Source organism: Enhydra lutris, unplaced genomic scaffold (assembly GCF_002288905.1).
Source record: "Enhydra lutris kenyoni isolate GAN:26980312 unplaced genomic scaffold, ASM228890v2 scaffoldscaffold12, whole genome shotgun sequence".
Lineage (NCBI taxonomy): Eukaryota > Metazoa > Chordata > Mammalia > Carnivora > Mustelidae > Enhydra > Enhydra lutris.
In genome coordinates this window covers 75,855,839-75,868,899 of record NW_019154096.1, presented here as the reverse complement: position 1 = coordinate 75,868,899, position 13,061 = coordinate 75,855,839, and the positions used below count along the sequence as shown (strand labels likewise).

Sequence of the window (13,061 nt, the reverse complement as noted above, 5' to 3'; positions counted from 1 at the left end):
TTTTGTTAGATATGTGGGCAACAATATAATCACAGGGGAACAAAGCTACAAATGCACAAATTATGAAGCTCTGACCTTTCTGTCTCTTTGTATCTTGCTCTGAAAATCTGCTCACTCCACACCACAGATGATATGCAAGAGGCATCTTTTTGTGAAGCAATAATCTATTTAACCAGCTTTCAAGTAGTCAAGTCACATCCAGAGACAACGCTGGGAAGCCATTACCACCCAGTCGTTGGCTCTCGTGCACAGCTTGCTAAGGAGCCAGATGCCCTTGGCCTCCATGCGGGAGCCGGAGCAGGAACATCCAAGGGGGAGTGGAAACACCAGCCCAGGGACCAGCCCCTCTGCACATCCTCCCTTTCCTGAAACAAATCATTCACTCTTTGAATACCACCGTACTTGCAAAAAGCCATCCCAATGACAATCTGGGGTGGCTGGGATTTGCTTCAAAATAGCTGGGGGAAGAGCACAGAGATTAAAAACAAGACCAACCAGGACTTGATACCTTTGGAAGCACAGTGAGGAGTCCGCACGCATGTTATTACACTCTTCTTCCCATTTTTCTCTGATTAAAACTTTTGATCATTTTAACAAAATCTACCTTGAATCCAGAGGTAGAACTGAACTGTCCTCCTCCCCCAGCTCACATTTCCACAAACTGAGGAAGAACTAAATCAGGGGCAAAAAGATGACCTTGGTCTTACAGAACTGCTCACAGATGACCCTCCACAGCTCAAGTCCCTCACTGAGTCTCCGTTTTCCATCTCTCCTTCCTCCTCAAAGACAATTCCTTCCTCCTCCATGATCAATCCATTCAGCGCCAAGGGTAAGAGTGACAGGCAGCCTCCATGGGCAAACACACAACCTCTCCTCGCTCAGTCAACTGAACCGTGTATGTACACGGCCGATCCTGCTTCCTTCTCTGTGCTGCACCCTGACAGAAGAAGGGCTGGACGTGGACATCCATGACTAATTTTGTTCATGAAGACATTGTGGCCATGTCTGACGCCAGGCACTGTCCTAGGAGCAGCGATCAAGCAGCAACAACGTGAACAAGAAGACCATGCTCGGGGATCTCTCATTCGAGGGGGAGACCACAGGTCATCAGCAAGCCAAAAGGAAAAACTATGCCACGATTTCACCTGGCGGGGAGTGGCAGGAGCAGGCCTGGGGCAGAGTGGCTGGGGGTGTTCTGAACCGGCTGACCCGAGCAGCTCTCAGAGGACGTTCCCTGGAATGCTTTTCTCTATTTGATCCAGGTCTACTGACTTTTAGCTCCTATTTCCAAAATGTAGGATGTAGGCAACAAGAACAGGGCAGGTGAGGAAGCTGAAGCCGGGAGGGTAACTTGTCGAAGGTCACTGAGTGAGCGGGGACTAGAGGCAGGCTTTGAACCCAGGCAGTGTGATCATAAAGCCCAGCACTCAGCCCCACTGTGTACGCCCCACCCTCATCACAGAGAGGCTTTTGGAAACGCAGAGTTCTTCATTAACGAGGAAGTAAAATCATTTGTAGGAGAAATGATGCAAACAAGTCATTCCTTTTTTTTTTTTTTTTTTTTTTTTTTTAAACAAATCAAAGTTAAAGGAGAGGGCCTCGTGCTCAGAGTCAAAGCTGACGGCGCTGACAGTCAACAGCGAGCTGCGGACAGTGAAGTCTCCAGGGGCTGGCGCACTGGCTTTATGGGTAAACTATGTAGCGAACACCACCGTGGCCACCGGGTCCACCCCAGCTGCAGAAGAAACTTCTCATACTTGGGAGAGATCTCTCTATTACAAGCTGTCCCTCCCCCGCACAGAAGTCAGGACATGTCCACCGCCACTCTTGTGACAACTGTAAGGCAGGGTGCGTCCCAGGTGTTGCTGAGAGCCCCGACGCCACTCGCAGCCAACCGTGGGCGGGACAGCTCTGTGAAGAGCTCCCACTCCCCTGCCACCAGGTGGCGGCTGCAGAAGCAGCAGGAGTCGCAAGGCCCTGATCCAGAAGGAGCATGGCAGCTGGGACACCTGTGCGTGGACAGTGACAGCGACAGCAGCTATGGTGTCCACACCCACTAGAGCCAAACACTCCCTCTCTGCCAAAACACACATCTCCTGCCCCAGCCTCGCAAGCTCTGCTCTGTTTCCGTGTCCTTCAGAGGCTGGGGAAGCCGCACTCGGGAAAACAAGGCTAAAACCCCAGGGCACCTCAAGCCTCAGCCCCCTGGGACCCGTGCCTGGCAAAAGAAGGCCTCTCTGCCGAGAAGCAATTCCAGTGTCCGTATTCACGGCCGGCCTTGCTGCACGCAGATCAGCCTGTCACTCACACTGAAGGGAGACCCTTCAAACAAAGGACTGTATTTGATACTGCAGGGAGGAGGAAAGCAATGTTTGAGATCAAAGCAATTAAGTGAATCCCTTCCATGAGTGAGGCAACCCACAGGCTGGTGAGCAAAGACAGGGCCTGGAGCCCTCACTGGGGAACCTGGAGGAGCCACACAGCCATGCACCCAGACCATGTCCCCGAAAAATGTTTACTTCAGGCTAGCAGCATCAGTGGCTTATGCAGCTAACTCTGGTTCTATCAGGTTCTAGAACTCTGGACACGTGAGGCCGTAGGCTGACGGGCTCCCCTGGGATCAGGAAGAGTACACAGACCAGGACCATTGTTACAAATCAGCAAGAACTGGAACAAAGCAGGAAAATCAGGGCCATCATATCTCATCAGAAAATACTGTGGCTTCAACGATTTATACCAAACGTGGCAGAGAGTATTTTGCAACAGTAATGACATCTTCGGGTGAACAAACCAACGGGAAGACTCCCACAGATTCGTCTTTCCTGACAAGGAGGGAAGACGGCTGCAGGCTGCCTTGAAGGAGCAGAGAGCCTGCAGATGAGAAAAATCAGGGTTGTCTTCGTGATCCCTTCCCAGAAAGATCCTAACACTCACAACCTGGTGGGGGGGGGGTGCCCTTTTCCACACTGGACATTGGACAACGTATTCTGAAACACTTCCAGACCACCCGTGAGCATCTGGAAGTGAGTCTAGACCGCCAGTGCTGGCTTAAGACAAGGCTACTGACTGGGCAGCTGGGGGCTGCTTCCAAGACACTGAGGCTTCTGGTGAACAGTGGCTCTTCGGCCACACAATCAGTCTCGATTCACATTATACCACACGACCTCCTTTTCCATGTTGGGTGCAGCTTGCTATGAAAACTAAGTCCCTAACTTTGTACTTAAAAAGATTCTAAGTTAATAATTAACAGCATGCTGCAAAAACTTCCTGAAACAGGACTTGAGGCGGTCTTTGATAAAAGACTTAGAGAACAAGAATAAAAAACAGAAACGGGGCACAGTAAAGAAGAAGAAAAACACAATCACCAAATACCCAGGCTGACAAAATTACCAAAAATAAATAGGAAGAGCCCCTTCCAGCTTTCTACTAGCAAAGGAAATGAAGTTAAGTTTCAATACAGGAAAAGATTCCCTTGATATACATTTTATTAATTAACATATTGATATATTATTAGCCCCAGGGGAACAGGTCTGTGAATCATCAGGCTTACACACTTCACAGCACCCACCACAGCACATACCCTCACCAATGTCCATAACCCAGCCACCCTATCTCTAACCCCCACCCTCGAGAAACCCTCAGTTTGTTGAAATGTATGCTCTGAAGAAGTTCTATTTTAAATATTTTAACTGAACCATTTATGTTTTAAGTCCTTACTCCAAGACAGCTAAATGATTGTGGCACAAAGTTCGGCAACGGTAATTATGCAATACAGGGAAGAAGGTCTCCCCTATAGCAACAGTCAGTAAAAGTCAAGTACAAATAATCCATTGACGGTTGTTATTAATTGATTAACTGTTCATTCAGTGAAGTGGTTTAAGTCAGTGGTGGTAGTCAGCCATGTGTGTCTCTGGGGTTGGATAATTAGGAGAAGGGACATCAATAACCTACCTAACAAAATCCAAACAGAAAACTTCCAGGGGATTTTACTTGTTTTGGTATAAAATATCATCAATATGGAAAGAAACAATGAAGAAGAAGTCCCTACCCATCACCGCATCATCATGCCCTCTTGCACCCCATGTTTTTGCACCAAACTTTAGAAGACACCAGGAGAACGAATAATTCAAGACCCAGCCCTCCAACGAGACCCTGAAGTATGGACAATCCAGATTGTTAGGTAAGGGAGTTTCATGTGCTTTGAATCCCAACCAAGGGCAATGGAGCGGACTTCCATTTATGCACTTGAACAATGGGCTTGTGGCCCAGAGAGAGAGGTCTGGAAGGGATGCAGAAACCCGGTTATTTCTTGGTCTGTTGAACTTCTCTCAAAAAGAAACACACCCACTCAAATGAAGTCTTAACATTTTCTCTTAACAGAAGCCTTACTGTACGTGTTAGACTCCAGGGTAGTGATAAAGTTCAATCAAGAAATCAGGCTAAAACCAGCAGGAGAGCACAGGGTCCAGGAGCCCAGATGGTACAAAGGACTGATGTGGACACAACCTGAGTTCTCGGCGCAGCCAGGAGCTCAGGAGGAAATCCCCAGCCAGGCTGCTCCACCCTTGAAACACACACATGGAGACAAAAGAAAACGAATCCAACAGCCAAATTTCTGGACACAAATAGAAGAGTAGAAACCCATGCCTCTCAGTCAGAATGTCACTCAACGGTCCCCACATCTGCCTCCGCTAAATGAGAAAGGTTGTGGAATTATGCAAAGGTTTTAGGCTTTCAATAAAACTGCTTGACAAGTGTAAAATATTAATTCAATCTGTCCAAATAGAAAGAAAATGATTAATAAAAAAGGTAGGGAGATAATGTGAGGAAATAGAAGGTGTTCCTTAGGATAAATGAGTTGAGGAATCATTAAAATTCTTATCACTTTGAGCGGGGCTTGAGGAAACCCTGTCAAAGAGGGCAAAGTTCAGGAAGAGGCAGAACCATTATTTCTAAATTTAAAGAAAACTTGACATTTTTCTTTGCAATCATCTGAATGGAAGCAGGTGATTGCCTCCCCAGGATAGACAATCACACATCTCAAAGGCTACAATGTACACTGATTACCGCAGGGCTTTGGTGTACACCTAAATTACCAACTACAAGGTTTTCCCCTTCATCTTCCAATGATCTGTTACTCTACCATATGTCAATTACCATTCTCTTGTAGGGGCTAAATCAATGGAGCTGTTTTAATTGGCTACTACCTCCACCCCTGTTGGCATGGAGGAGAGAATTCAGAAGGGACAGGCCTATAGACAATGAATAACGTGACATCCTCGCGATACTCGGGGTTCCACTCACCGTGCTGTGTGAAGAGGTCACTGTGAATGATTTCAATCAAGCAATACAGCTTCTGAATGGTCAGCAAACCCATGGGAACATTTAGGATGAAATCAGTGAACATTTTGCTGTAATGAAAAACATAAGTGAAAAGAGTTTAGGGATACACAGCAAAATGAATGATCTACTGTGTTCAAGACCAGACCAAAATGTAAGGCCATTAAATGGTGATTAAGTTCTACCAGAACATTGGAGATGGCCCATTATCCAAAATGGGCCAAAATCTCATCCAACAAAATGATACTTTAAATGTTATTTTTCACTTCACACCCACTCAAACGGCTATAATCCAAACAAAAGACTACAACAAGTGTTGGCTAGCTAGGATATAAAGAAACTGAAACCCTCCTACCATGCTGGTGGGAATGTAAATTGGTGCAGCCACTTTGGGAAACTGCTGGATATTTCCTGAAAATGTTAAACCCAGTTACCATATGATCCAGCATTTCCACTCCCAGGTATATATACCCAAGAGAAACAAAAATACATCTCCAACACACAGTCTGGTAGATGAATCCCAGGAATATTATTCTTCATATTCTGTGGGGGGGAAGACCCAGATATCTGTCGCCTGAGCAGCCGATAAACAAGATATACCATTTCCATAAAATTCATCCGTATCAAGGAATGAAGTTCTGGAGCGCGCTAACAACACGGGTGAACCTTGAAAACATAATGCCAAGGAAGAGGAGACAGACAGAAAAGGCTACATATTATATAATTTCATTCATAGAACATGCCTGGAAAAGGCGGAGCTATACATACAAGAAGAGCCAGGGAGGGGCAGAAAATGACTATTCAGAGCGCCAGCATCCGCCGGGGATCAGGCCTCCCACATTCAACCACGATGACGGGCACACAGCTCATGTAATGACACACTCTACTCCTGGGGAACTTTATACATGTGAATTATTCTCACGTGAGTGTTTTTTTCAACTTTACTTTTACAAACAGTCAATAGAACTATAAAGGAGTCTGAGAAGAAGGGTTCTTGTTGGCAACAAAGAAAAGCCTTTCACCGATCCCATCAGCAAGGCTCTGTAAAAGAGTAACTGCGAGTACCCACAAGTCTGGGAGGACAGACACCAACATGCGCTGGCAAAAGCTTGCTTTGACCTTTAGAGGTCAACTGGATCGTATTTATGACAAAGCATTTGGGGCACCTGGGTGGCTCAGTCAGTTAAGGGTCTGCCTTTGGCTTAGGTCATGATCTTGGGGTCCTGGGATCGAGCCCCACCTCGGGCTCCCTGCTCAGCGGGGAGTCTGCTTCTCCCTCTCCCTCTGCTCCTGCTCTCTCTCTCTCCAATCAATAAATAAAATATTTTTTAAAATATTTTAAGAAAATACAAAAGAAAAAAAAAGAGAACATAAGACCTTGTAATCCCACATCACTGTTCAAGCTAACGATATAAATAAGGGCAAGATACTACAATTAAGCTACAAAAGAATTTATCCTAGCAGACTGCATAAGAAAAACCGAACAAAGCCTAACACCCCTATCGCACGGAGGCCTGTTTGCTGTAATCCAAAAGCTGTGTTGGCCTGGATGCAGGAACACTGAGCAGCTCAGTTCTCAGGGACGAGTTACTTAGCATAAAAGTGGGCTAATAACAGAACCGATGTTACACCGTTGTTGCAAAGATTAACTGAACAATACATGGAAAGTGCTTCGTGTGGAGCCTCTTGTGTACTGAGAAAGCACGTGATCGATGTGGGCACCTAGTAAATAAATGATGGGGCCGGCGTCAGATCAAACACCATGGAAGTTACTAAAAAGACGACTCCACAATGTAGGAAAATAAGAGGTCTTATGTGCAGAAGCTGATTATAAAATAAAGAATATGACCGTGTTGAAATTTTTAGGGGACTACATCTGCACACATGCATGTGTATACATGTGTGCAAACCAGATCCTTCTAGTTGTTTTTAGTCAGTGGAATTAATTTGATTTATTCTCCTCTGTGATCTCTTCTGTTTCATCAAAACATCAATCAACTTTCTAAAAAGGAAAAAATACATACATGATTTACAAGGACATTTAAAAAAAACAAAACAAAACAGTAGATAAGGTGGTTCAGTGGGTTAAGCAATCGACTCTTGGTTTTGGCTCAGGTCATGATCTCCTGGGTCTCGAGAGTGAGGTGCCAGGCTCTGCGCTCAGTGGGGAGTCTGGGAGATTCTCTCCCTCTGTCCCTCCCTGCACTAGCCACATGCACACACTCTCTCTAACAAATAATCTTTAAAAAAAAAAAAAAAAAAGTTATTGAAGACAAGGTGTTGAAATAGCATACAGGCATGCCTACAGGGACAAGGAGCCAAGGGCCGACTGCACTGGCCCTGGAGAAGGGGGTCTTCCTTGGCTCTCCAAGCACAGGCACCAGAACCCACTGGGAACACTGACGCTGCCCCATTAACCAGTTAGTCTGATCCCTGGGCCCCTTAAGGACAGGCCCAGAGTATGGCCCATCCAACCACAGCTTCCCCAACTTGCTCTGTTCTCCAAACCTGAATCTTTCGAACAAGAACCTTCACCAAAAGCTCCTGGAAGGTTCATTAAAACCAATCGGCTGGGCCCCATCCCCCACTCCTAATTCAGAAGATCTGAGAAGGGGCCTGAGATTCAGCATTTTCTAACAAACCCCAAGGGCTGCTGACGGCTTCTGTGGCAGCCACAATGCAGGGGCGGGCCCATTCCAAAGACCCAGGGCAGACATGCTCCAGATGGGCCCATTCACATCTCCTTTTCTCATTTACGGCATGCTAAGCCGTCCCGTCCCCCGCATTGCCAGTGTCTTAGAACAGAAAATAATGTGTCCATGCAGAACACTAAATCCTCAGGCACATCAGAAACCTGATGATTCATGGAGAAGAGGACCACCGGCCCCTCCCCCCAAATGCTCCTCCTTCCCCTCGCAGGCATGAGCAACCTACAGTGGACATAAAGAACAGGAGGGATGAGCATTTCTTATTCAGCTTAACCACTCAGGGGACACATGGACCTTTACTAATATTTACTTTTAAGGTTTTTTTTTTTTTTTAAAGATTTTATTTATTTATTTGACAGAGATCACAGGTAGGCAGAGAGGCAGGCAGAGAGAGGAAGGGAAGCAGGCTCCCTGCTGAGCAGAGAGCCTGATGTGGGGCTCGATCCCAGGACCCTGGGATCATGACCTGAGCCGAAGGCAGAGGCTTTAACCCGCTGAGCCACCCAGGCGCCCCCCTTTACTAATATTTATTTTTTTATTTTTTATTTTTTTTAATTTTTTTTTATTTTATTTTTTATAAACATATAATATATTTTTATCCCCAGGGGCCCTTTACTAATATTTAGATGGGCTTTCTGGCTGCTAAAAATGGTGCCATCCCCTGTAGGTAGTTTATGGTGTTAAATGCTAAATCAAAGCCAAAATCAAAAGCAGACAAGGGCTGTGCTTTACATGTCTGGGGTTAAACAGGCTGCACATCCCCGTGGCGCTCAACCATCTTGTGAAATACAAGCCCCTACAGATTACACAAGTAGGACTGGGCTCACCAGCCAGGCGGCAAAAAAAGGTGCAAAAGGAAGGATTTGGCCCCCAGCCTCTGTCCTTGGTCTGAAAGCCCAACAACCAGCTTCCTTGGCATTTGTTGTGGTTTTGTTAATATCATCTCAGGTGACAGCTCCTGACTGTTCTGCTTAGGCGTGCAGTCCGTCAGCCAGGAGCACAGAAGAGCAGCCGCGCTGGGGGGCAAGGGAGGGGAGTGAGTAGTCAGTCTCCAGTGTCAGATATTTTAGGTGTTGAAAACAAAACAAAAACCCAACCACCACATAGTGAAATTCAATCCTGAAAGAATACAAAATGCCAAATTTGTAAGATCTACCCACTGGGCTACAAGCAACCCTCTAAAGAAAATACTGTGTTGATAGATGATGTCTTTTCCATATAAAGTCATAATTAGGGAAGTGTCAGAGACACCACAACCAGCATGAGTTTGTTCTAGAACAATTCAGGGCACTGATGTCTGCCAACACGAGACTGAGCCCGAGCCTCTCATAACCTCTCTGCACGGGAAGGAGGCAGACCACGGGATGTGGGAAGCCCCCCCGCCCCGGGAGTGCTTCCTTACCTGAGCTCTTTGGGATCGAACACCAATTTCACATCGTTGACAATAGTCGGCAAGTACTTCAACGCCGCCCCCTGCAAACCAAGAGCAAAGAATGCTGAGCCTCGTGCAGTCTGGCAAGTGTTAATACAAATGTGTAATTCCTAGGAAGCACCGCAGACATAGCTAGAAGAGAAGGATCACTTTTTAGATGAGACAATGGAATCACCAAACACAACAAAAACAGAGCAAAGAAAGAACCTCTGCGCCACAAACAATGGTGATTTGTTAGAGGTCACCTTGACACATAATGACTTAACAGAGGCCAAAGGTTGGTGCCTGTTGAGGGAACGCCTACACTGCACTAAGTTTCTGTGTGATTTTCTCCTTAACCCTAATGAAGCGATGGCAGAGGAAGATCTGTGTCCCTCGAAAGAATTCCCTACTGTCCAAGTCACTGCAGTTCTCCCATATTCAACATCTAAAATGATTCTTTGTTCCACTCCAACACTGGTTTCTGTACACCCATGCATCCCTTCATTAGGAGTCTGTTTTTTCTTTAGTAACTTTCTCTCTTCTATTCCTATTTTGTACCTTCCAGAAAACCCACGATCTCAAAAAACAAGAGTGATGGTAATCATGACAGCTCCTACTACATGCTGTGTGCTGCGCCAGGACCCTTGTGCATTCTCTCTTTCATTACACCAGACCTCTGGTGGGGAGCCAGCTGCTGGACAGCAGGGGAACTGCCAATGGAAATGGTAGGTACTCTACCCCTGGTCACAGTGCGAGCACTGAACAGGGAGAGCATCAAAACTCAGTTCAGTGGGCAGCCTGAGTCCCACCCCTCAGCTACGCCCTGGGAAAAGTTCGTGGATTTTCAGTGTTCTGACGATGCTGGGCCCCCCTCTATCTGTGACTCTACACAACTCCTTGTACCAGGCTGGGCTCCACCTCCCAGAATAACATGGGGGAAATAACGCTCATACCAAGAACATCCAGAGGTTGCATTAAAGTTCAAAATCAAGCTGAAAACATAACACTTTGAATGCTGGAAAATACTATACTTACTGCATTTATAATTGTTAGCATTATTTTCTGAATGCAAAAAGGTAGTGTTTAAAAAAAAAAAAAAATCAAAATGGAGTCATTTGTGCTTAACTCCATGTCAGCAAACCAAGGCTTCATACCTAAAGAAACTCCAGTTGCAGTCTCTCTCAGGAATATAAGATCAAACTACTCAATCTGGAGCGGCGCCTGGGTGGCCCAGTCAGTTAGGCATCTGCCTTCATCTTAGGTCATGATCCCAGGGTCCTGGGATCCAGCTCTGTGTCCAGCTCAAAAGGGAACCTGCTTCTCCCTCTCCCTCTGCCCCTCCCCATGCTTGTGTGCACTCTCTCTCTCTCTGTCAAATAAATAAATAATATCTTTTTTTTTTTTTTTAAAACTAGTCAATCTGGAACTCCCTGGTCAGCACTACTGAGGTAATTCACCTGACAGCCCCTTCCATCCCTCCAAGAAAGAAGAGGTAGCCTGCTCTTTCCTTGTCCCTCCCCACTTCTGCCTATAAAAGTCTCATTTTTCCCAGCTCTTCAGAGCTCCTTTCTGCTTGCTGGACGGGATGTTGTCCTATTCACTTTGAATCATTTATAATCACTGAATCTTTTGAATTAAATCATTTTGAATCACTGAATAAGGCCAAATGGATCTTCAAATTTACTCAGTTGAATTTTGGTTTTTGATAGGAAAAGCCCACTTTAATATACAGAACATATATGATTGGTCAACTGATTTGCAACAAAGGAAATGAAATGGTTTCCATACCTCACACCCTATACAAAAACTAAGTTAAGCAGATCATAAATCTTAAACATAAAACTACACAACTTCTAGAAGACATTTATAATGGACTAAGCAACGATTTCTTAGGACACCAAAAGCACAATTTGTAAAAGAAAAAAAAAATCCATAAATTGTAGTTCATCAAAATAAAAACTGCTCTTTAAAACACACTGGTAAGGTAATAAAAAATGAGTCTCCCACCCAGAGAAAGTAATTGCAAATCACTTATCTGATCAAGATTTGTATCCAGCATATCCAATGAACACTTAAAACACAATAATGAGAAAATAGTCTTCCCCCTGCCATAGGTCAAAGATTTGAAAAGACACTTTGCCAAAGAAGATATATGGATGGCAAATAAGCATTTGAAGAGTTGCTCAACAGCTTTAGTCACCAGGGAAATGCAAATTAAAACCACAGTGAAGTATCACTAACACCTATTAGAATTGCAAAAAAAAAAAAAAGACCTGACAGTATCAAGTGGGGCTGCTGGGCTGAATGCAAAACAAGGTCAGCAACCACAGAAAAGCACAAGACAGCTTCTCAGGAAGTCAGATGCGCACTCCCCACACAGCCCAGCGACTGCACCCCAGAGTCCTGACCAGCTGAAACTCAAAGCTAACGCTCACAGAAAACCCTGCCTGTAAGTGTTTCCGCAGCTTTATCTGTAATCAGAAACTAGAAACTGCTCGGAAGTCCCTCAAGAGGTAATTCCATACAATGTAACATACTCGGTATTAGAGATGATTCCGTACAATGTAGCATACTCAGAATTAGACGTGATTCCATACTATGTAGCATACTCGGTATTAAAAAAAAAGAAAAACCCAGGCTCCCGTTACACCCCACATGGATGAATCTCAGATGCCCTGTGAGAGATAAAACAGGACAAACTCAAAAGGCTACACACCCTGTGGGTCCATCTTTCAAACACTCTGGAAAAGGCACAGCAGTAGCGAGGCGCTGGGGGAAGGAGGAATGCCGGGGCCATGACTCGACTGTATGACTCTGCAAACCGGACCTTCAAGGTCAAAATGAATAAAGCTCTATTACCTGGGGAGCCAGGCATGGAAAAGGCCCAAGAATGTTCTTGAATCTCAACACTGATGCCTGAAAGAAGAGCTAAGTAGTCGATTCCAGTCACTTCAAATGAATTCAAGTTTCCTAATTTGTAGCTTGGGAATATTCTGTCTACACCTGAGACTCTTCTGGATCCTCTACTCCATGGACACAACACATCCTCAGGAAAGCATGAGAAAGTTCTGCTATCCCCTTTTACAGATGACAAAGTAGAGGCATGCAGGGAAGGCGTGTGTCCAGATTCACAGTACTGGGATCTGGAGTGAGGCTGAGAACAACCATGCAGAGCATGAAGCCAGCACAAGACTCATCACCACCTCCTCGGTGCTGCATGGTCTTGATGAGACAGGGCAGGAACGCAGGGTTCTGTACTGCACAATCACCAAGGCTTCTTTTCTACGTCTTGACCCTGTCCTTCAATGCCAGCCAGATCAAGGGATCCCAACTCCGTCCTCTGAGATTCAACTTTGGAACACATCGAGTTATCGCAGGTTACTTCCATTCCACAGGTGAAGCAGACGGGGACAAACAAGACAGGCATGATGGGCTGCTCTGGGGCGGCCAGGTGCCGCATTAATGGGGCACACTGAGCACCAGGGCAGGTCAGGGCTCCCTAGGGCTTCTGCCCAACCAGAGGTCACAGCAATGTCCACTAAAAGGGGCATGTGCCCACTGCGACTCCAAAATGCTGTCTAACACAGAATTCTGCCTAA

General features: G+C 45.6%; 1 protein-coding gene across 2 annotated transcripts in view; it reads right to left on the bottom strand.

Annotated features, from left to right (window-relative positions):
- Positions 1-13,061, bottom strand: part of LOC111145075 (dedicator of cytokinesis 1) — a 506,031-nt gene that overhangs the window by 329,119 nt on the left and 163,851 nt on the right. For both annotated transcript variants that reach the window (XM_022499695.1, XM_022499696.1), the window contains exons 24-25: positions 9,451-9,521; positions 5,305-5,411 (exon numbers count right to left, since the gene is read on the bottom strand). In XM_022499695.1, the coding sequence (XP_022355403.1) occupies positions 5,305-5,411; positions 9,451-9,521 (178 nt within the window). The remainder of the gene's footprint in view (positions 1-5,304; positions 5,412-9,450; positions 9,522-13,061) is intronic.